At 41.8% G+C, this 20,255-nt stretch overlaps 1 protein-coding gene and 1 long non-coding RNA gene across 2 annotated transcripts in view; both read left to right on the top strand.

The window, feature by feature from the left end:
* The window catches only part of LOC132991148 (uncharacterized), a 119,908-nt gene that overhangs the window by 18,615 nt on the left and 81,038 nt on the right, over nt 1-20,255 (top strand). The window lies entirely within an intron of this gene.
* LOC132991022 (chitin synthase chs-2-like) lies at nt 1,676-16,514 on the top strand. The gene is made up of 22 exons (XM_061059581.1): nt 1,676-1,797; nt 3,744-3,879; nt 4,077-4,265; nt 5,172-6,048; nt 6,475-6,658; nt 7,293-7,388; nt 7,669-7,830; nt 7,907-8,081; nt 8,633-8,734; nt 8,848-8,989; nt 9,108-9,308; nt 9,841-9,956; nt 11,685-11,853; nt 11,997-12,176; nt 12,263-12,541; nt 12,684-12,864; nt 13,835-13,869; nt 13,967-14,031; nt 15,105-15,215; nt 15,300-15,514; nt 15,595-15,673; nt 16,318-16,514. The coding sequence occupies exons 1-22, from the start codon at nt 1,769-1,771 to the stop codon at nt 16,480-16,482; spliced, it is 3,888 nt and encodes a 1,295-aa protein (XP_060915564.1). The 5' UTR covers nt 1,676-1,768; the 3' UTR covers nt 16,483-16,514.

The raw sequence follows: 20,255 nt of genomic DNA on the forward strand, positions 1-20,255 counted from the left end.
TAGTGTAACCATACAGTCATATTTGTGCTATAGTGCTGTCAGCAGTAACGCGTTAATCACAATTAATTAAGGTCTGAAATTAATGCATTCATGATTTTAATCTTAAATTAATCTCGTTCTGTTTTTTGTCCCTTCAGGCTCTCCGTAGATAGTGGTCCTCAGTGTATCCCTGTAGTCTCAGTGATGTAAAAGAAGAACACTGCAGCTCCTCCGTCGGTGTCCATGGTTACCAGAGCAGCTCCTCCGTCGGTGTCCATGGTTACCACAGAGCAGCTCCCCTTTTTGATTGTTTTGTCAAAAGTTGGTATAATAGAAGTTATTACTGAAATTCATGTTGTTATTTATCGGTATGTTTGAACTTCAGCCGACATTAAGCTGCACGTTTTAGTTGTGTGACAGCAATGACATCACTGTAAGCGGCCAGCGAGTCAATGAGTAGTGTCCGACATGTTTTTTTATGGTGCTGATTGAGTGCACTATAGTCCACTACAGAGAACTCACCATGGGAGGAGGGTATCTGGTGGAAGCTCTGGGTTATAGTGTAATGATATATTTGACCAGGAATGAGTCAAACACAGAATTGAGTTGTGCAGTGTCGACTAAAGGGTTTCAGTTTTGATTCACTGGAAAGAGCTTTGAAAGATGCAGCTATTAATTAGCTATTAATTTTTTATCACTGATGATTACAGCTCTCTACAATGTTTAGAATTTAGACTGCAGTCCCCATTTTAAACACTTGGTGGCAGATATATATACTGCTCCTTTAAAAGAACACAAAACAAGAAAAATAAGAAAGACCAGACAAACTTAACAATACATATCAAGTGATGAGAAGGAAAACCTAATCAGGAGAACGTCCTCAAAGCAGAGCATGACATGGAGTGGTTTGTCCACTCACGGATCAGGAGCAAGAGAAAAGAGCAGACGATAATAAAAAGGTGTTGAAGCGTTGTTATTATGGACAGTTGTACATGATTCTGAATGTTTTTGAACAGTCGTAAAGACGATATGGACCGAATATTCACAGGTAGACCAGGGCGCACTCACACCTGGCCCAGTTGCCCCCCTCCTCATTACCCCGCTGGCCTGCACTCACACTGCTCCAGGACTAACCGGGCCTGAGCACAGTTACCTCTTCTACATAACGAACACATGCATGAAGCGTTCTTAGTTTACAAGACAGCGGTCGAGTCCATGTCGACACATTGGAGAACAACACAGAACATGGGATCTATTATACTTATTTTTTTCTTTCTTTTTAAAAAAATGTTATTTCAACTGTCTTTTATTGATTTTTGCATAAATTGTAAACATCTCTTATTACACTCTTTCATGTAGTGCTACGGCCCCGCTATAGGTCGCCTAGTGACCAGGAACTGGCATTAATATCACCGTTATAAACGTCTATAAAACAACATCTGCATTGACCCTTTCATCAGCAAATGCAAAAACTAAATGCTCCAAACACTGAGTAAGAGTCTGCAGGACTTTAAACAAACATTTTAAAATGAGTACATACTCAGGGGAGGATTGATATGTGAGTCAGTGCTCAGTGCTCACATGTGCCTCAGCTCCACCAGGTATGTGAAATAAACGATTGGATCCTGTTTGGCGGCTCTGCAAACACAAAGAGGTGTCAGCTTGTGTGTTGAGTAATGACTCCAACGTGATGATGGAATCTGGACATCAGGTTTAAAAAGCTCGCCATCACTTCATCCTCAGCTTCACACGAGCAGACGGGCGCAGTGTGAACATCGACCACACAGACATGGACGAAAAAGACAGGAGCCTGCCCAAGTAAGGAGCTACCTCTTTAATCCATTTAATCAAAATAACTTTATTTAAAAACAGATCTTTACAAAGAGTGCTTACTGAAGATGAAACTCAGGGGAAATAAAATCATGTTCATGGCAGAAATGTTTCTGTCTTAAGGCCTCATCAGTCAGGCTTCACTGTGCACAGTACTGCATCTGCTGTCACCTTAGTTGTTAATGATATTGTCACTAGTATAGACAGGAAAATGCATTGTGCTGCTGTTTTTGTTGACTTGTCGAAAGCGTTTGATACCGTCGATCATGGTCTTCTCATTCAAATATTGTGTAACATTGGGTTTGACGCCAACACTTGTGAATGGTTCCAGAACTACCTGTCTGATAGATCACAGTGTGTAAAGGCTGGAACGTTCAGTCTGCATTTCTGTCATTAACAAAAGGCGTTCCACAAGGGTTCGTTCTGGGCCCTATGTTATTCATAATCTATATTAACAATGTTGTTTCGTTTATCACGGCCTGTAAGATTCATCTTTACGCAGACTATATTGTACTGCATTGTTCTGCTGAGTCTGTACAGCTTGCTGTAGAGAAACTGCTGCTTTTAATACAGCATTTATCGGCTTAAGACTGGTCATAAATGCCAGTAAAACCAAGTACATGATCTTCTAAAAAGCCAGAGATATTGTTTTTAACAGTCTACAATTATCCACACTCAATGGCAGCAGTATTGAAAGGGTCAGAATACATAAATATCTTTTACTTTTAAACATCATGTGGAAAATCTCACCGGCAAACTTCGGCAGAAACAGAGCTAACTTCCCTCCTGATTGTATCAAACGTATCGTTGAGGCTGTCTTTATGTCAGTGCTTGATTATGGCAATACCATCTTGCCTCATGCCACATGCCTCTGCTTCCACTCTTAAAAACCTAGATTCAGTTTATCACTCTGCTCTTAGATTCATAACCGGAGACCCCTATAACACTCATCATTGTATTCTCTTTAGCAAAGTTGGCTGGTCTTCTCTGTCACAGAGACATGATAATCACATGTATGTCTTTATTTATAAATCCGTTAGTGGACATATACCATCTTATATAACATCTCTGCTGAACTGGACCATCGGCCCCTACCACACTCGCTCCACTGAAGTCCCGCGGGTTTACTCTGAACTTGGAAAATCCGCTTTTAGCTTCTTAGCTCCAAAAATGTGGAACAATTTACAACACTGTCTCAAGACTGACACTCTTGTTTCTCTTGGGCAGATTAAGACAATTATCTCAAACCACTTCACCACAGTGTGTAATTGTTTGTAATGAGAATCATCCTGACCTGTCTTTGTTGTTTTATTTGTGCCCTTTTTTTAATTTTTTTTATCTGTATCTTGACATCATTGTAAATGAGGGAAACCTCATTGGTTTTCGATGCTTAAATAAAGGTTTGAAATGAAATGAAGTGAATGGAAGAGGAAGACCTGAGACCAGGCTTAGGCTGACTCTGACTTAGGGTGCATCTGAGGTTAAAGGGGGTGCAGCAGCTACAGTGACTGACAACAGCAAAGAAAAATATTGTAGGTGTTCTGGTAAATAAAAGCTCCTGATTGGATTATTTTACTTGTAACTTTTCTTTACAATAAAACTAAGACATGAACTCAGCAATATAAAGCCAGGAGTACATTTCATCCAGAGCTGCAAGAAGACAGCAGAAAGCTTAAAAAAAGGTAAAACAAACAGACGGGTGCTGACAGAGGAGCTCGTGCCCTCTGGGAACGTCACTGGGGTGTTGTGGATGGATTGATGGTACCTTTGATTCCTCTACTGATTTAACGTTTCAGTAAATGTTTCCTCCTCCAAGAGAGGACAGAAGACGTTCATGAACACATCATTAAATCACCAGTACGTTTCTTTTCGACAGCATGCTCACCACCTCTCTCATTATTTCGGAGCATTAATTGTATTTGATGAATCTGCAGGAGGCCGTGGGATACGTGTCGAGAGGTCCCCACCATCGAAGACGAACAGACGCCATGGAAGATGATCCAACTGCTGAGGGTCTTCACTCTCTGTGTGGTCGCTCTGATCGTGTTTGGGTTGGCTCTATGCAGCAAGGTTTGTTCTAAATAAATAAATATTTACAATTATTGACACACTGTGCAGAGAGTAAACCCCTTGAAGTCTGAATAAGTTTGATTGTACAGAAGTGAATGAATGATTTTCCACATGACTTGTAACTCTGTGACTCTAGTTCTCTACCCCTGAAGCCCTTAAATATTTTCACTGTGCCTTGACTTTGTTTCTCCTTCCAGACGTCTTTCCTGCTGCTCATCACCTTGTCCAATGAAGGCACCAAGATCCTCTCCGACGAGCGGAAACCCGTCGCCCTGCTGTGTATCGGCTGCTCTCTCATCGCGTCCAGCGTTCTCATCTTACAGAAGAGCGTCTGGAAGGCCTGTTACAAATCATCAAAGACGCCGGCCAAGAGTACCGTCGCTGTGGTGAGAACTCCACCAGGTTTACTTTACAGTCTCTCTTCCATCGTTGTTGCCTTGAAGAAAGTTTACCAACCATAAAACATGGACGTAGTTTTAGTGATGACAACCATTGGTTTCTGAAGAGGGGTAGTATATTTAGTATTTAGTATTTAGATTCAACACGATTACCTGTTTCGATACCATGGAAACAGAAATGAACTCAGAGGCATCCAAATCTTTGGTGGTATGGTTGGTTGGTATTATATAAGTGGACTTTATTTGGACTTATCATCCAAACAACCAAACACCAGCTTTTCAAATGTAAACGTAATATTGCAAGTGTAACAGGCCCCGTATGGAGGGAAATGTGAATAACAGGGAAATAATGAGACAAAGCAACAGGTAATGTGTTTCCTTTCCTCACTTCTGCCAGTCTTTATAATTGTACATATGTTTATGTATTTCAGTTTTACTTAAACTGTATTTTGGTTTTCATTTCTTTCTTCAAAAACAACATTTGACATGCAGTGGCGCCCATATATGAACGTGGCGATGAGCTAAGCTAGCGCCCATGAGCATCATAGCTAAAGTACCTTAAAACCTTCAAAACACATTTAAAACACATCCTGACACACACTAAAGGATGGCGTTAGCTTCTACATGCTATAGAAGAATATAGACCACATTTATGTGATTTGTGACATTTACTCACCTGTAAATAACAGGGAAATCATAGCAACAGGTGTGTTTCCTTTCCTGCTTCTGCCAGTCTGAAGACGAGGGCTACCGAGCACACTGAGCTGTCTCACCTGGAGGTTACGCCTCCTTGTGCTACAAATTGGAACCACACTCTCAATGAGATTTTACACAAAGTAACAGAACTAATGCTCCCAATTACACATTCTTCAACCAACCTCTCTCTCTCTGCAGGTTTTGTTCTTCGAGTTTGTTGTGTCTCTGGGTGCAGCAATTCTCACGATAGTCGCCATGCCACACTTGGACATCGTCACCAACGTGACCATCCTTAATGGTGTAGCCGTCCTCTCTGCACTACTACAAGTGATCACTCAACACACTGCGCAGGAAAGGAACCGCTTCCTGGTGCCGTCCATCGGCGCCTTCATCCTGGTTCTGCTTGGCTACATCCTGTTCCTCGTGTTGTACATCATGAAGGATCCCGCTGATTCCAGGATGATGACCTGGGTCGGCCTGGCGGTCGGTGGGTCCTTCTTGGTGTCGTTGACCTGGTGGGAAAACTACCTGAGACTGATCAGTGAAAACAGCAGCTCTATTTTCCTCAAGAGGCTCAGTATGGATGTAAAAAGGAGCCAGAACATCCTGCAAATCCTCTCCAGCCTGCTCAGGATCGCCGTGACTGCCTGCGTGCTCGGAGCCTACGTCCCCCTAAACAAAATGGAATGGGACGTGGTCAGATTCATCCCCAGGCGTGAGACAACAATCATAGGCATCATCATCGGTGTCCAGCTGATCTCCTCTGCGCTCTGCCACTGGTTTTCACTGGTAGCCTGCAAGATGCACGCCATGCGACGGTGCTTCATCCTGCCTCTGTACCTGGCCTCTCTGGCTGTCATGGCTCTACTCGTCATCCCCGTTATCGTTTACTATCAGGACTACAAAACCAGTCTGAATGGAACCAGTATCAACTTCACAAGCTACTGTGATGTGGTCGTGGATGGAAGAAGCGGAAACCTTAACGCCAGTGTGTTTCCAAATCTGGTGTTGGATGTAACACACACCCTCTGCTTCCTGGACATGTCCAACAGTTTTGACATCGGCATACTGACAGGTAACAAACTTTAGCTTCAGTTCAACACCTTACAGGAAGTTGCACAATTCACTAGCGGTTCCACAGATGACCCGATGATATCTGGTTTCATCGGCTGTTAGACGATGAACCCCAACTTGGTCCCATTGCTACACCAGTGATGTAAGACTGGAATTAGTTTATACTGGTGGACATAGCAGCCTCCACCATGATTTCACTGAGTTACATTTCTTCGGCTACTCTCTCTCGGTGATGCATTATGGGAACAGCAATGAATAAGTCAGTCAAAGTAGAAGCTGGTCGGGCGAGTTTGAAGGAAATGGTTCCAAGTAAAAACTTCCAAAGACCTTATTGTCCCATGAATAAACTCTCTCTTTGAATAATGATTGCAGTGTGAGGATTTCAGGGTGGAAGTTTTCTCTAACCCTGAACCTCATCATTCTTCAGGTTCAGCATTTTCCTGGTGGCTCGGCCTTGTGTTGGCCACTGTCCACCTTTGGAACCTCAGCCTGAACCGCATCCAGAGGACTCAGGACCTGTTCATCCGGAGGCTGTATGAAGGAGGACTTATAGAACAGTCCCTGCTCCTTAACACTCGATTTGACATCCAGACGCCTAAAAAGCGGAAACAGTAAGTTAACGTCTGGTTTTCTTATAAAGGTCTGGTGTCCTTTGACCTCTCCAATCGTCTCCAACTACCACGCCAACAAGACTTATCAGTCTCAGTCACGATGTAAAATCAAAGTCTGTAATTCACTTTAAATTTACCACCAACTCTGCTGAGTTGCCCTGAAGTTGAACTTGCACGTTATGAAGCACGTTTGCAGCCTTTGATTTAATGAACAATAATACACAAAGGCTTTAAAAAGAAAAACACAATTAAACTCTTTGTGTCCAAACAAACGATAGTCATGTCTAATTATTATTTACAATTTTAATTGCACCCTTCGTAGGTTACAACACGCTGACATTAAACATAATACTAACAAACAACTTCAAGGCCTCCTGTAAACAAAAGAAGACAATAGATATGGTGGAAACTGTCTGGCCCGGTCTAAAATTATACCTGTATGAATCAGCCAAACAGGTGTGTCCTCAAAGCCTTGGTGCAGATACTAATTATGTAATTATGAAGTCTAGATCTGTGTAAAGGTTAAGATCCACTTTGTGCTGACGTAACGATGTTTGTTGTTGAGTGAGGTCCAAATTGAGAGTCTGAATGTATGGGATTATATTTATTAAAAACTGTTTCCTGTTATTGGCAGACGGAGGCCTCTTGATCCAGTGAAAGTGTTCCTTTGTGCGACCATGTGGCACGAGACCTACGACGAGATGATGAAGATAGTCATTTCTTTGTTTCGGTAAGTTTAGCATGCTCTGTCTGTTCTGTGGTTTCCCATGTTAACTTCAAACATGATGACACACTTACTGGATCATTTTAAAAAGGTCTTTCACAAGGAACTAATGTCCAGGCTCTAAGGACAATAAAAATCTCACACTGACTTCTCACAGAAATATTACTAAGGGGCTGGAAGGAAAAGGTTTGGGTAAAGTCGGGGGGAACGATTGGGCTGCAGTTTACAGGAGTTTCATGAATGTGTGAGAACTTTACATCAGTGGAAGTAAACTTTTTACTTACAGAATGGACAAGTACAGGCCAAAGAAGGAAGGACAGACGACTGATGTGACCTTTGAAGGCCACATCTACTTCGATGACGCCTTCAGCGACGTCCCAGGAAGTCAGGGCCGCCACGTCAACAAATACGCAGAGATGATGGTGGACATAATCCGAGAAGTTTACAGGTATGAGACACACCGAGTCCCTGATGGTCTCACTGATACTGAGCCTGTAAGTGAATCCTTTCCCTCTGTCCATCAGTATCTTCATCAATCTGGATAAAGGCCTCTTCGAGAAGCAGCAGCAGATCCCTGATCAGAGTGTGGTGAGGACGTCGTACGGAGGTCGCCTGGTCATCACCATGCCTCATGGAAACAGTCTGACGGTTCACTTTAAGGACAAGCTGCTCATTCGCCACAAGAAGAGATGGTCTCAGGTGTGGACAAATTCAAATTCAAACAACTTTATTAATCCCTCTTTGTGTGGAGCAGCTCACACACATGAGAGAGAAACACAAACAAAGACAAGTGAACAAGCAACAGATTAGCCTACACAAGGAGTTAAAACATAGACTAAGATTTCTGACTTTTAATAAAGCAGTTTTTTCTTACCACTGTAACTTTTGCTGCTTTGCTAAAGTGCTCGTGATGGATAGGCCGGGTCTTTGTAATATAGCAGTAAGTAAGGTTTGATTGATTGAATTGAAAACATAGATAAAGAAGACACTGATATTGGACAGACTGATTAAAAGTCAGCCAGACTGAAGACGAAATGAAAACACACTAGATAGTGATCATTCAAATAAAAGAATAAATAAAAGATAAAAAAAAGAAGATATGTGGCACCAAAAGATAAAATCGTTATCATGCAAAGTAGTCTGGTTACCATCCATTTGAAAAGATGAAACGTCATGTAGATCCTACCTTTACAGTGAGATGAAAAGGATGCTGATTCTGAAAATGCTGACAGATGTTTGATGTTTTCCAGGTGATGTACCTGTACTATCTCCTGGGCTGGAAGCTCTCCACCAAGTATTACAAAAGGTGGGGGAAAGGAGGGGGGGAGGCCGACCTGAAGAGAGAGTTTCAGGTGAGAAGATGGAAAAAAACACAAACGGAGAAATGTGGAAAAAACGTGCATTTATATGTGACATGAAAAGATGCTATGTGTAAAACAAAGCACATGTGGTTTCATTCCTCCAGAGAGAGAAGCACAACACCTACATCTTGGCTTTGGACGGGGACACGGACTTTCAGCCGGCGTCTGTGATGTTGCTTATCGACCGTCTGAAACGTTATCCGCTCGTCGGCGCTGCATGTGGAAGGATTCACCCGACCGGATCAGGTCGGTCCATTACAGTCCAAGAACAGGAACATGAACCTGAAAGAAACATTCAAGACAGTCCGTACTGAAGGATGCTGGTTTAGACTTTGTAATGACGGCTCTGTCTTCCCCCTGGCAGGTCCCATGGTGTGGTACCAGAAGTTTGAATACGCTGTTGGTCACTGGCTCCACAAGACGGCGGAGCACGTGTACGGCTGTGTGCTGTGCAGCCCGGGCTGCTTCAGTCTGTTCAGAGCGTCAGCGCTAATGGACGACAACGTGATGAAAAAATACACAGTCAAGGCCTCAAAGCCGGCACATCACATCCAGTACAACCAAGGTAACTAAGGTCGCTTTCACATATGATGTCAGGTGGACTCGATTCAGGGGTGAAATTGTAAGTGTTAGATTTCTTATTTGGTTGGGTTTACTTTCACACTTTGTCACGCACACCAAAGCCTGGCAAATGTTGTGTCCCGTAGCCTACCGCCAGTAGTCTGGGCTGGAGCTCCGGTCAGTCTGTAGCTCTGGCCTAATGCTGAACTACGACCCCAAAGTAATCAACAGGACAGTGGAAGAATGATTTCCCGTAACCTAACTCTAACCCATACCCTCCCATTAGTGATCCATTCTAATGAGATCCATTAAATGGAAATAAAGCTGTGTCAGGTTAATCATCCTGACCTCATGCCGGCTGAACTCGAGTGTGCATAATTACTTGGGTTGTGTAAGCTAAAACAGTCTGCAGGTAAACTGAAACCTCACTGCAGCGCATACATCTCAAACCAAAGCCATGGAGATGTGCTGATTCATGCCTATATACAGTGTATAGCTTTAGTATTTCAGTGTTTTGAAAACCTGTCGCTCTGCAGGTGAGGACCGCTGGCTGTGCACTTTGATGCTGAAGCAGGGATGGAGAGTGGAGTACAACGCAGCGTCCGACGCTTACACCAACGCCCCCGAGGAGTTCAAAGAGTTTTACAACCAGGTGATTACAAGGGTCTTTTTCAATCATTTGTACCTGTGATGTTTTTTCTGGTGTTTTTTAGTCAGCATCCTTTGCTCACGCTGGACCTGCTTGGTGAGATGTTCAGCTAGCTTCCATGAGAACTCTGATTAGCATGTGATGCTACATGTTTTCGATGAAACAAAACTGTTCTCTGCTCTTTGGACTCGACTCAGATTTGTAAGGGTGCCCTTTGGATCAGGTATCTGAGAATTCCTCTCTATTGTTCTCATTCATATTTTAAAGGTAACATTTAAATGTTACGTATTAACCTGAGCAGGTATAATTACCTCCTCCACAATAATCAGGCTATTGTCTTGATAATTATGACTTTGTTAAAGAAACATGCAGACACGCCTCTTAGAGTTACATAAATGAGTCATGAACAGTGTTGGGCAAGTTACTTTAAAAAAGTAATTAGTTACAGTTACTAGTTACTTCTCCCAAAAAGTAACTAAAGTAGTTACTGAGTAACAAATTATAAAAGTAACTAGTTACTTTGGAAAGTAACTATTGCGTTACTTTCAAGTAAATTTTTAAATGCTCAAATGTGTCAAAGAATTTGGACCCCACCTCCACCCCTCTTTAACAGAACTTAAAATACATGTTCAATTATTTATGATAAATCTGAATATTATAATGAAATGGACACTTAATACAATCAATAATTAACAGAAACAGTGTACACAAATCTAAACTATTTTAATGTTGCTGTGGGACAAAGTGAGACTAGCCTCCAATCAAATGTCATGAATTATTGTAGATATTATAATTACTATGTTTATATAGTGGATCCGTAAAAATGACATAATAGATGTGTTGTCTGCTGTGGTAGACAAATATTCTAATTTCTCAAATGTCTGTTTGAGCTCGACATTCATTTGAGCATGTTGGGCGTCTATATAGTTCGTGAACGTCTTTCTGCATGGCAGGCCAACTCCTGCTCTGACCGCTATTTTGGCAACTAGTGCTCTGAATGACTCCGACTCAACCATCGATAATGGCAGCATATCCTCCACAACATACCTGGCTAACAGTTTGTTTAGCTCGGCCTGAGACAAAACGTGTGGTGGTGGTGGTGGGGCCGACTATGCATGCTTTCGAATTTGTGTAAACAACACCCGCCCAACTCTACCTCTGATTGGCTCACCATGAAATTTTACTCTACCTCAGCCAATCGTCATCATTTATGCGATTGTCTCGTGTCCGCACTCACCAAAGAGGAAGAACAGTAAGAAATATCTTTGCCGCTCGGCTTAGAGATCTAGTTGGTCTGATGAAGAACAGCTTCAGTCATAGTAACGCGCCGCATTTTTTGGCAGTAACGGTAACGGTGTTATAATGATGGGAAGAGTAATCAATTTGATTACTCGTTACTGAAAAAAGTAACGCCGTTAGTAACGCCGTTATTTATAACGCCGTTATTCCCATCACTGGTCATGAATAAATGAGTTTCTCTTCCAAGAAAACACAACCTGATGAATGTGCATGCCATTATCCTGAAGTTAACTTTTGTACCATCAGATATTTCAAGTCTACATCAAACATCGATACCACTGGCTTGAGTGTTTTAATGCTACAATCTGTCCGCTAACCTCTGGCTGCTACATGAAGTAGTCCCTTATTGGGACCCTTGGTAGTCAGTCCCCCCCCACCACCCCCCCACTATGATGGCCATGCCTTGAGATAATCTGTGCATGCCCTTTTCAGCGTCGTCGATGGGGACCGTCCACCATGGCCAACATCATAGACCTGCTGGGCTCGACCACCCTGATTTCCAAGAGGAACCCGTCCATGTCCAAACCCTACATGTTCTACCAGCTCTTCAGCATGGCTTCGTCCATTCTGTCACCGTCCACCGTCGTCCTCATGATTGCAGGTCGGCCTTGTTTTGGAGCTATTGTTATTTTTTCTGATGTAACAGTGATGTGATCCTCTTTGGGGACCGAGTAAAAATGCTTTCCATTGTTCTTAAACAAGCTAACGGCTACTTAATTCTGTGTTGGTCAAACCATCCTGCAGGTTGTTTGACCCTGCTGCTGGACATTCATCCAAACGCTGCTCTGGTCATCTCTCTGATTCCTCCGGTCATCTTCCTCGGCATCAGCTTTAAGATCAAGTCGGACACTCAGATCCACATTGCAGCGGTCATGAGCATCATATACGGCTTCCTCATGATGATAGCAGCGATGGTCATAGTTGGTATGTGATCCAAACTCAACACACTTCTTACACTGAAAGGTTCCCCGTGTTCAGGTCTCATTGTCGTTCTATTTATCCTCCATCAGGGAACATGGTGAAGGAACAAACCATCCTAACTCCCAGCAGCCTCTTCATCATCTCCCTCGCCTGCTTCTACCTGGTGACTGCGCTCCTGCACCCTCAGGAGGTCGGCCTCATCGTCTTTGGTTTGCTGTACATCGTCTGCATCCCCAGCGCCTACCTGCTGCTGACCATTTACTCCATGGTCAACATGAACAACGTGTCCTGGGGCACCAGAGAGACCACGCCCCCTGCTGGAGCGACCCAACAAGCAGCTGCCGCCCCTCGATCTCAAGCCGATAAAGGTAAGGCCTTAAAGCCACTGTTGTTAAGGGTTACTAAACAGACGAGACCATGATTCAAACGTTCCCCTCTCTTTCTTCACTGTTTATCAGTTTGCAGATGACGCTGCGTTCTATCTTTGAAATCGGTCTTTATTTTTTGCAGCCAAAAGTGCGTTCACACGGTTCTTCTCGCAGTCGAAATGCTGCAGAAAAGTGTGCCAGAGAGGCGACGCAGAGGAGCTCATCGCGAACCAGGAGGACCAGGTGATAGCTTTGGAAAGGCAGGAATCTCTACCCCAAAATACCATCGTGGAGGATGTGGGGGAGCCGGACGAGTTGTCAAGGTAACTGAAATAAAACCTGAATGATTAGTGCGCAGGATGACCTTCCTTAGCCTTTTTAAAAAAAAAAAAAAAACAGCCACACAGAAGATGAGTTCAACAAATCAGGAGGAGTCTGAACACATAGTATGTGTTTGGTGTCTACGCTCCGACCTCGTCCCTCCTCACAGATTTAATTTACATGCAGAGATTTGAGGAGTGATGGGATGATATCTTAAACCCTGCCCAGTCGGAGCCGACAGGGGGATGCTGGGGTGGAGGCGGGGCTGAGCGAGAGTTGAGCTGATGATGAAGGAGCAGAGAGAGAGAGAGAGAGAGAGCTTAAATAGACGGCTAAGAGGAGGTGTTGTCAGGTATCAGGGGTGGCTGTGGCTCAATTGGTGGAGTCCTTTCAACCGGAAGGTTGAGGGTTCAATTCCCAGCTGATCAACATGTCCGATGTGTCCTTGGCAAGTCACTTAACCACGTATTGCTCCCGCTGCTTCAGAGGCGGTGTATGAATGGATTAGCAGTGTTTCCCCTAGGTTTACAGCTTTTGGGTGGGGGGCAGGCAGACGGACGCCAACATAAACACTTGAAGAAATCTTGGTGTTCATGCGTTACTTTTAATGACAACTGTCCTGTTCTATTGGAAAGGTATCCTTCAATTACTTATTTCCCTGATTTCCCTATCCACTATCCTATCTCTACAATAGAGGCACAAAAAAGCCAAAAAATTAAATAAAAATGTATATATATTTTTTAATAACTTTCAAGAGGGGGGGGGGGAGGGAAATGGGCTGCCCTGAAACAATTAGTTCTTACTCTCTGATGTACGTAATTTTGGATAAAAGTGTCTGCTAAGTGAATTGTAGAATTGTAACATCGGATAATGACGCACATCGAGTGTGAAATCAGCAGAGTGTACCCTCCTCACAGTCAAACCCATAAAACTGTTAACCCTTCTCTTCTTCTTCTTCTTCTTCTTCTCCAGACAACACTCACCTGACTTCACCTGCCCTAACCAGAGTGAGTGTCCATCAACACAAAGTTTCAATCAGTGCCCGGGTGGGTTTCTAACCCCCACACTTACAGGAGCTGTAATCTGTCGCTGTCTTTCTTGCAGGCTGGGTTTCACAGCTACAGAGTTTGTCCGATGACATGCGCCTGCAGGAGGACGTGCTCGACCAGGTGGGAGATTCTTCTTCTTCTTCTTCTTAGTCATCAGAACTGTTCGACTCTTTGACTGAGATTAACCCCGAGGCCTCACGGTGATACTACAAAACAGATCAAATCCTCAACTTCTTACAACCGTTTGTAGAAACAGTTTTGTCCGTCCTTTACATGGTGATGAATGTTTAAAGGAAGAATGCTCGACTTTTTAATCAACACACCAACTACAAGTGTTAAAAGCAGCAGCAGTAGAAGTAGGCTAACAACTGATAGCACGCAGAAACGTAACTCGCTGTCTCAACATCAGCAGAGCTTCACAGGAGAGTCTGTCCCTCTGATCAGTAGAACCTCCACCAGCTGGTCTCCAACCATGTTGCTGTGCGAGTTTCTCTGCCGACGCTGCTAACAGGTGTTACGTTTAAAGCGTTACCGTGTTGACTGGCGACCTTCAGCTGCATGAAAACAGCAAGAGTCCTCACAACGGCCTCTTTGTTTGTTTTTCTTTATCAATCAAAATCTACTCTTCAGATATGTTTTCAAACTAAACACAGAAACGTTTGAGAAGACTCGGCTCAAAGTCGCTGGTTACCAGGTTCACACATTTATTTATTTTTTTAACTTTTATTCACCAAAACGTGCACACACACACTCACACAATAAAAAAAAGAGATCCAAAAAAGAGGGGAACTGTGGTACGATACAGTTTTTCAAGCAGATTTAGACAAAAACAAACAAAACAAAAGGGTCAGTAAATAAAATGAATGAATTAGAAAGAGGGACAAAATAAATAAATGAGCAAACAGGACAAAGAGAAACATGGAGACAGTATAGTAACAAAATGATGTAAAATAAAACTGGTGGGATAGGTTGTACACATGGTGACGATTTTTGGTGTTATTTGTTTGTTTTTGTTTTGTTTTTAAATTCAGGGTCACACATTTAACCGTAACACCGGCAGAGTGTTGCTCGTTCATGCACTGAGTCATACGTTTGTTAACTTCTCTTTGTGTTGCAGGAAACGACTCTTACATTGAAATAAATAGAAAGTGTCCGACACACTTTACTGACAGAGTTTGTGTTTCCTCCCGCAGGACGAGGATCAGTTCTTCAGAGAGCTCACCGCCACATACCTGGAGCCTCTGCCCGAGGACAAAAAGAAGCAGAAACAGATGGCTGATGACCTGAAGGAGCTGAGGAACAAGGTACGAGAGTGACCTCTGAATAAATGAACATCAGCGTGTTCCCCAAGAGGTCAAATAATAACGTTTCGCTTTCCTCGTGTTCAGATCACCTTCGTGTTCTTCATCTGTAACGCCTTCTGGCTCATAGCGACCTTCGTGCTGCAGCTCACGCAGACGTCCGTCTTCATCCAGGTGCCGAAGATCAACATCAACCTGCAGCTCACTGGAGAGTACATTTTCATCGACCCCATCGGCTTCATGTTCATCCTGGCCTTCGTCATGCTGGTCCTGGTCCAGTTCATAGCCATGCTGTACCACAGGTAACGGCGGACGTCCAATCAGAGCAGAGAGAGAAGAGAGTCTCAAGGTTCCTGCTCAACGATTTCTTCTCTTTTTTCAGAATCTACACGCTGATCCACTTTGTGGCCTTTTTGGACACCGAGCCGAGGACTGAACGCCACAGACAGGAGGTGACCAAGGTAAACACAGCGGCTTCACTCCACGAGACATGAGACAAACAGGAACTTCCTCTCGCAAGGGACGGACTTTTTACAAATCGATTAAATCAGCTAGCAGCTCATTGAGACGGCGATCGAGTCTCGTCTTTTAGTTCTCTTGCCCGCTTCCATCGCTGCAACACCTGTTGACCTGATAACTGCTCTCATATCTGGAAAACCGAGGGGCGTCCAAAACGGCCGTGTGGGGGGGTGTCTTAAAAGCGCCTACCTTCTCTGGTCCAAACAAATCCAGAGCATTCAGGAGCAGAATCTAAAGTTAGAAGGAGGACATACTGACTGCTGCATTGTTGTCAGAGAAGCCAGCACTTCAACATGTTTCCTTAATGATCAGATAGTAAGATACCTTTATCATTTATTATTAATTTAAACCAATCAGATGATGAGTATCGGCGTTCTGAATCGATGTTCAGACTCTTTGTTAGAGAAGTCTTTGAAGTCGGGCTCTGGTTGTTAAGATGAAGCTTTAATTGTTGTGATTGTGGGAGTGACGCGCCCATTAACATGTCAGCTACAGAAACGCGCTTCAGAGAGCGGCGCCGCGGGCCAGAATACTTCTGGGTGTGCCCGTTCAGTTCTGATGTACTAATGATGTGAATCCTCTGCAGGTTGTTGATGACAAAGGGTTTGTCGATGGTGACGATGGTGACGATGGTGATGATGATGATGAAGACGATGGCGATGAAGACGATGATGATTATGACGACGATGACGACAGCATCATTTATCCGAGTCTGTTCAACAGGAGAGACAACGGCGGGACTCTGGTGTGACCCTGAAGTAAACAACAACAGAAACCTCTTCTAGCACTTTCAAACAAATGAGTATTGAACATCGATCATGTGACCTCCTTCAGTCCACTTCAGGACCACGCCCCCCGTGTCCACCTGGCGTTTCTGTCTGAGCGCCAGCGCCTTTTTGAATGAGTTCAAGGCGTACGCAGCAGAAAGCGGCAGCGTCTTTTTAACTTTTTTAACTAAACGACCTCTAATACAAAACATGCAGTAAAAAGTAACGGAGCAGAGTCGCTCATACAGCGGCTGTTGTCGACAGACTGTTGATTAGTATTTATAAATCTCTGTGATTGGTCGTTTCCTCGTGAATATTAAATGATGCTGTAAATAAAAAAACACATGTTGAATGTAACCGCTTTAAAGTCAGAATAAATGATGTGACCTCTTGACCGCTTCAGGTGTCTCCTTTAAGAAGTGACGACTCACGCTTTGAAAAACAGGAAACTGGACGCCATTTCTGAATAACACAAAAGATTTATTCAAACAAAAAGGCAAAACTAAAGACACAGGTGAGACTAAAGAGACAGGTGAGACTAAAGAGACAGGTGAGACTAAAGAGACAGGTGAGACTAAAGACACAGGTGAGACTAAAGAGACAGGTGAGACTAAAGACACAGGTGAGACTAAAGACACAGGTGAGACTAAAGAGACAGGTGAGACTAAAGACACAGGTGAGACTAAAGAGACAGGTGAGACTAAAGAGACAGGTGAGACTAAAGAGACAGGTGAGACTAAAGACACAGACACAGGTGAGACTAAAGACACAGGTGAGACTAAAGACACAGGTGAGACTAAAGACACAGACACAGGTGAGACTAAAGACACAGGTGAGACTAAAGACACAGGTGAGACTAAAGACACAGACACAGGTGAGACTAAAGACACAGGTGAGACTAAAGAGACACAGGTGAGACTAAAGACACAGACACAGGTGAGACTAAAGACACAGGTGAGACGAAAGACACAGGTGAGACGAAAGACACAGGTGAGACCAAAGACACAGGTGAGACCAAAGAGACAGGTGAGACGAAAGACACAGGTGAGGCTAAAGACACAGGTGAAGACGATGAGGGCGATCAGACTGGAGGGAAACACAGAGAGAGGTATGAATAAGAAGAAGAAAAAAAGAGGACAACTACAAAATAAAACAGGAAACATGAACACATTAAGCAACACCAGTGAAGAATAAGAAACTTTAAAGTCTTTATATGTGATTTTTTGATCCAGCAGATGTCGCCCTTGAGCACCAGCATGAAACCAAAACAACTCGCGCTGCATTGTTGTATTATCAATCAATCAATTTTTATTTGTATAGCGTCAACTCATAACAAGTGTTATCTCGAGATACTTTACAAGAAGCAGGTAAAAGACCTTACTCATTGTTATATTACAAAAGCAGGTAAAATACCTTACTCATTGTTATGTTACATAAAGCAGGTAAAATACCTTACTTATTGTTATATTACAAAAGCAGGTAAAAGACCTTACTCATTGTTATGTTACAAAAAGCAGGTAAAAGACCTTACTCATTGTTATATTACAAAAAGCAGGTAAAAGACCTTACTCATTGTTATGTTACAAAAAGCAGGTAAAAGACCTTACTCATTGTTATATTACAAAAAGCAGATAAAAGACCTTACTCATTGTTATATTACAAAAGCAGGTAAAAGACCTTACTCATTGTTATGTTACATAAAGCAGGTAAAAGACCTTACTCATTGTTATGTTACATAAAGCAGGTAAAAGACCTTACTTATTGTTATATTACAAAAGCAGGTAAAAGACCTTACTCATTATTATGTTACAAAAAGCAGGTAAAAGACCTTACTCATTGTTATATTACAAAAAGCAGGTAAAAGACCTTACTCATTGTTATGTTACAAAAAGCAGGTAAAAGACCTTACTCATTGTTATGTTACATAAAGCAGGTAAAAGACCTTACTTATTGTTATTTTACAAAAAGCAGGTAAAAGACCTTACTCATTGTTATGTTACATAAAGAAGGTAAAATACCTTACTCATTGTTATGTTACATAAAGCAGGTAAAAGACCTTACTCATTGTTATGATACATAAAGCAGGTAAAAGACCTTACTTATTGTTATGTTACATAAAGCAGGTAAAAGACCTTACTCATTGTTATGATACATAAAGCAGGTAAAAGACCTTACTCATTGTTATGTTACAAAAAGCAGGTAAAATACCTTACTTATTGTTATGTTATAAAAAGCAGGTAAAAGACCTTACTCATTGTTATGTTATAAAAAGCAGGTAAAAGACCTTACTCATTGTTATGTTATAAAAAGCAGGTAAAAGACCTTACTCATTGTTATGTTATATAAAGCAGGTAAAAGACCTTACTCATTGTTATGTTACAAAAAGCAGGTAAAAGACCTTACTCATTGTTATGTTACAAAAAGCAGGTAAAAGACCTTACTCATTGTTATGTTATATAAAGCAGGTAAAAGACCTTACTCATTTTTATGTTATAAAAAGCAGGTAAAAGACCTTACTCATTGTTATGTTATAAAAAGCAGGTAAAAGACCTTACTTATTGTTATGTTACAAAAAGCAGGTAAAATACCTTACTCATTGTTATGTTATAAAAAGCAGGTAAAAGACCTTATTCATTGTTATGTTATAAAAAGCAGGTAAAAGACCTTACTCATTGTTATGTTACAAAAAGCAGGTAAAAGACCTTACTCATTGTTATGATACATAAAGCAGGTAAAAAGACCTTACTTATTGTTATGTTACAAAAAGCAGGTAAAAGACCTTACTCATTGTTATGTTATAAAAAGCAGGTAAAAGACCTTACTCATTGTTATGTTACAAAAAGCAGGTAAAAGACCTTACTTATTAATATGTTACATAAAGCAGGTAAAAGACCTTACTTATTGTTATGTTACATAAAGCAGGTAAAAGACCTTACTCATTGTTATGTTATAAAAAGCAGGTAAAAGACCTTACTCATTGTTATGTTACAAAAAGCAGGTAAAAGACCTTACTTATTGTTATGTTACAAAAAGCAGGTAAAAGACCTTACTTATTGTTATGTTACATAAAGCAGGTAAAAGACCTTACTCATTGTTATGTTACAAAAAGCAGGTAAAAGACCTTACTCATTGTTATGTTACATAAAGCAGGTAAAAGACCTTACTTATTGTTATGTTACATAAAGCAGGTAAAAGACCTTACTTATTGTTATGTTACATAAAGCAGGTAAAAGACCTTACTCATTGTTATGTTACATAAAGCAGGTAAAAGACCTTACTCATTGTTATGTTACATAAAGCAGGTAAAAGACCTTACTCATTGTTATGTTACATAAAGCAGGTAAAAGACCTTACTTATTGTTATGTTACATAAAGCAGGTAAAAGACCTTACTTATTGTTATGTTACAAAAAGCAGGTAAAAGACCTTACTCATTGTTATGTTACATAAAGCAGGTAAAAGACCTTACTTATTGTTATGTTATAAAAAGCAGGTAAAAGACCTTACTTATTGTTATGTTATAAAAAGCAGGTAAAAGACCTTACTCATTGTTATGTTATAAAAAGCAGGTAAAAGACCTTACTCATTGTTATGTTATAAAAAGCAGGTAAAAGACCTTACTCATTGTTATGTTATATAAAGCAGGTAAAAGACCTTACTCATTGTTATGTTACAAAAAGCAGGTAAAAGACCTTACTCATTGTTATGTTACAAAAAGCAGGTAAAAGACCTTACTCATTGTTATGTTATATAAAGCA

Source organism: Labrus mixtus, chromosome 16, assembly GCF_963584025.1.
Source record: "Labrus mixtus chromosome 16, fLabMix1.1, whole genome shotgun sequence".
NCBI classification, from domain to species: domain Eukaryota; kingdom Metazoa; phylum Chordata; class Actinopteri; order Labriformes; family Labridae; genus Labrus; species Labrus mixtus.